General features: G+C 33.5%; 1 protein-coding gene across 1 annotated transcript in view; it reads left to right on the forward strand.

Moving 5' to 3' along the window:
* Window positions 1-5148, forward strand: part of LOC105627338 (PH domain leucine-rich repeat-containing protein phosphatase 2) — an 82930-nt gene that overhangs the window by 41224 nt on the left and 36558 nt on the right. The window contains exon 4 of the mRNA XM_012208624.1: window positions 2157-2392. Within this exon, the coding sequence (XP_012064014.1) occupies window positions 2157-2392 (236 nt within the window). The remainder of the gene's footprint in view (window positions 1-2156; window positions 2393-5148) is intronic.

A 5148-nucleotide genomic window follows, 5' to 3' on the forward strand; every position in this document is an offset into this window, starting at 1 on the left:
TACTACTACTACTACTACTACTACTACTACTACTACTACTACTACTACTACTACTACTACTACTACTACTACTACTACTACTACTACTACTACTACTACTGCTACTGCTACTGCTACTGCTACTACTACTACTACTACTACTACTACTACTAATATATTTACTAGTAATAATATAAATAATAATAGTATTATTAAGATAGAGGATATTTTCATTAAGCGTAACTTGCAAGATTTATGATTCACAAATTACAGAACTCAATCTTCCCAGTCAATATCAACAATAACACATAATCTTATAATTTCGCATTCAACAATATTTGCTCGTATTCAGAACGCGATATTAGCATTTATTTAGCATAATTTACGTTACGTACATATACTATAGAATTTCAGATATAAAAGCGCGTTCTGAATACGAGCCTATAAATATAATATAATGTATAGTGTTACGTACATCAGTTACATCGTTGAGTGCAAAATTACAATATAACATACGCAGTTGGAAAATTTGTATTAAAAATATATTTCATGTGACATAAATGATTTATTTAAATTTGTAACATAAGATGAATATGTTACAAAGTAACACAAATATTATGTAAATAAAATTGCCACAAAAAACGTAACACTGACAATTTGTAAGCAAACTACGGAAATATATTTTTCGGTCAACTTAACATTTATGATATATATGTTAAATTAACACATATTTTATTTGTTTATCTTAAAATTTTTATTTTAAAACACATTTTTATGTTATTGATTTCTTTACTTATAAATTATGTTATTACTAAGCAGTATTAAATATCAGTTTAATACAAAAAATGTAAAAAACATAATCACAATAAATGAAATTAATACTTAAATCTTAAAAATTCAACACAGATTTTTAACAACTACTTGAGTAAACTATTTTCAACACAAATACTAAATATTTTTTATTGTGATAGATGGTATATTACTTTCTTGTTATGTCGTACTGGGTCGTACGTTTTATTAATTCTATTAATTGAAACGAGATCTCTTGAGATTCCCAAAAAGAATTCTCCACCTGAATCTAATCCTATAATCGTACAAGCGTCTGTTTGTAGATAGAGCGTCGCGTTCTCTGGTATTTTGTGATCTATCGCTCCGAATATTTTGTATCGAATCGCCAAAAGTCTGGTACTGTTTTTCCCGGGAGAAGAGTAAAAATTCGATAATACCCAATGGCATTCGTATCTGCGAGAGTGTACCGGTCGGTGATGGATGTTCCCTGAAAGCCGACGCCGTGGAATGTAACTGGCCGTCATCGGAATATCAATGACCGTCCGGCATTCTCGGCGTAGCTCAACGTAATTAGACCCCGCCGTTGGTCTCTCAGGGCAAGAAATGGAGTCGTCCCTCCGCCACGCGCGCCTAAAACATGTCAAGCACGTAGAAATTCGAAATTCGAAGCGTTGAAGCTTCATGTCGATACACGCCTAACACATATCAATATGCCTAAAGTAAATGTTTATCGGAAGAATAGTGCACTCGTGTCAAAAATTGCTTTTGTCAACCAATACAAACGAAAAAAAAAACGATGATCGCACACTTTGGTATCATCTCGTACTGGTAATTTTTCAGCCATAAGCAATTTAATTGAGAAACACAAATTAGAATTACAAAATTTTCTTGTAATAATTAAAAATAAGATATTTTATTTACATTTCTTCTATTATTACTCGAGAAAATATTTTACTTTATGTTTTTCCACTTGTTATGAGACGGATTAATTTTTATTTTTACTCTTATTTTAACTTCTCTTTATTTTTTTTTCGCTTTTTCTTTTCTTAATTTTAATTTTGTTGCAGCTTCTCATTCCCGTCTCACTCTGTAATATTTCTCAAGCTTTATAAAAAAGTTTATTTTTATATTTTATTTTTATTAATATTACTTTTGCTATATTATATGTTATGTTCCGTTATTTATATATTTTTGTTCCTACACTTTTTTTATGTTTATGTAGACCCCTTAGAGGGTTTGTTTTACAATACTATAATAAACACCTTTATCTATCTATTTATCCCTGTGATACTTCTCATGACGGCACGGTGTCATCGTAACCGCGCTTATACATACTCCCAATTTATCAAAGAACTGATAAATAACGAGACAAACGCGTTTTCCCTCAGCTTGTCCGGAATCACGAGCAGAATGGATGGAACTGAGCGGCGGAGGTGGCGCGGTATGCTATGCGCCGTCACGTCTGGGCAAACTCGTTTTGCGTGTCACTGGGTTTCCCAGGGTCACTCAACAGTGCCATGTGAGCCAACACCCTGAAGAGAATCACCATCGTGAAACCAGGCATCTGTATCTGGGCTTCCATCATCCTTGGGATCGAGATCTCTGGAAAAGCTGGATCAAAAAGGTAAACATCTCCACTATTCTTTCACATGAAATCGAGAAAATTTCTCGTAACGATTCAATTTGTGACAAAATACAGAAAACATCTGAAGACATCATCTTAGAAAAAAAATATGATTTCAAGTCAACTAGAATAATTTGAATTGAAACATGTAACAATGTAAGATTTTTTTTTTTAAATAACAAAAGCTGCAGTAGAATTATTAAAAAATATATTTGTTTTATTATATCATTAAGAAATTGAAAATTTATTATATTGTTCTTGTTCATCAAAAGATTGACTTGATTCATGTAAATAATTTTCACATCAGTAAAAAATATCTTAATAAAATAAAATTTATATAAATATTAAAATTATTCATTTCACATCATATAATTAAAATCGATGTAATTAATCTTTTAGTAAACAAGAACAATATAATAAATTTTCAGTTTCTTAACAATATATAATAAAACAAATATTATATTTTTAAAAAATCTACAGCAGCTTTTGTTATTAAAAAAATATCATCGATCTTCTTTGCTTTGCGTGCATTTACTGATTTAAGATTTACTTCATTGGCAAAAACATTCGGTATTATACCAATTCGGTATTATACCAGTAAATTAACTCTCTTGATATATTTGAAAAAAAATTCCAATTGTTCAACAGCGATAAACTTCTACTACCACAATAAATAAACACAGAGAACAATTCACAGTGACGCGTGATGAATAAGAATAGAGAAATCCATTTTCCAAGAAGTGTGTACAGCCTTCGTTGCAGTCAATGTTTGCGCTATAATTTCAGTCGTCTTAAAATTTAAGCAGTTGAAACCGATTCCCGAGACTCCTCTTTGGGCATACATAACTTCACAAGGAAATGAACGATTCTTATGCAACAAGCTCGGACAAGACTGAATTTTGCATCTTGAAGATAAGCGAAACCGACGCTTACACGAGGACTACGCGAATTGATATTTAAAATGCATAAGGATGTGTATGTGCCAGCACGTAAAAAATTTTGTTTCTTGGAATATCTGCGTAAATTATTTCGGATCTTGGCATCTTTGTACAGAAAAGTATCCTGAATCTCCCAACAATCCTTTCGAAAAGGCCTTTGGCGCCTTTATTGTAAATAGGTCATATGGAGGTGATATTCCGAATAGGTAATATTCCAAAGCATATCGACCATATCTGGAAAGGAATAGATAGAACGTCAATGCAGAAGCGACGAACAGAGTGCAACATGGAAATTATGCCATACAGGGAAGGCGCGAACAGCGCTCGATAATGTCGTTACACGGCGACGGACAGCGCAGTGAATTAGAATTGTGTATTGTTAACTCGCGGTCCGATGCAAATGAGGACAAACATAGGCGTTTTGATGGGCTTTAATAGAATCACCAGCTAACAAAAAGGACAACGGAAGGTTGTCCGATATATCGTATAGCTGGCAATTCCGCAAATATGCATCAGTTTGCTATGAAATGTCTCTTCATCATGCGCGCTATATATGCACTTGTTTAATAAACGCCATTGCAGAAAAAAAAAGCAAAACATATGCAATGTTGCGAAAACGTTACATACATAATGTAGCGTTTCTAATTAGAGATTTTACTTATAATTAAATGCATACAGCAAAAGAGTTAGTTGAGAGTTTTTAGAGGAAAGATGTCTTGTAAAAACTTTTCTCGTATTCACATCACCGCTTATTTCCAGAGTTAAATAGACGCTTAATTTTCAATAACTGCGCAGTCGATTTTTTAAAGAGCTGAATGGTATAGTTAAAGCATTAATGAAATCAAAGGACAATCTCTTTTCTTCATCTCGCGAATCCGGCGATATCGCGATTGAAAAGATGAGTGACAACGAGAATAAGAGAGGTTGGTTGTAGGATGGTCCAAGACTGAAAGAAGAGAAATACGGGTAGCAGGAGGAATCCAAAATGATGCAAACATTGGCCTAGAGGCACACTCTGAATATGAAATCACGATGAACAAACTTTAATATCTGAATGCACGACGAAGAAGAGGGGTAAAAAGGTTGGAAAGAGAAGATAAGAGACGAAAGCAGACATGGCTGTTTCTATAACGTTATGACCGAAACGATTACCAACATCCGCGGCATTATCGGTGATTCAGATCGATCTCCCGATATTTTCGAACAAATAGCATAGTTGTAATGACGCAGTCAAAAATATTTTTTTCTGACTTACTCATAACATCCAGTGACAGATTTTAAAGCCCTTTCCTCCCCCTGATATTTCAAACAAAACAACATTTAAATCTCCCAATGATTTCGATTCTTTTTCGAGAATATTAAAACGTAGCACAGCAACTAGACCAAACAATTCGGCGCGGATTTTATTTCCACATCAGTATATATGTTATTTACAAATATTTGTTATGATAACTATACACTATTGGAAAATAGATATTTACAAAATCGTAGCGCAATTTAAAAAGGTTCTGAGCGATCACGAGAAAGCCACCGTTGAGAATAGCTTCACTTCACATCATTTACGCCAATGGACTCTTTTCAAATCGAATAAATGGCAACTTGCGAGAAATTTAACGTATACGCAGAGATGCACGATAATTCGACAAACACGAGTGAGTTTGATAACATTTGCAATACGCCAAAGTGAACGTGATGCAGCTCAAAACGCGAGATCATGAATCGGATAAACACATCACTAAATATTCAGCGATCAGTTGTACAAATACGAGATGCGACTCTTTCTATCTCTTTTTCTCTCGTTCCCTCTCTCTCTCTCTC

This window comes from Atta cephalotes (genome assembly GCF_000143395.1).
Source record: "Atta cephalotes unplaced genomic scaffold scaffold00008, whole genome shotgun sequence".
NCBI lineage: Eukaryota > Metazoa > Arthropoda > Insecta > Hymenoptera > Formicidae > Atta > Atta cephalotes.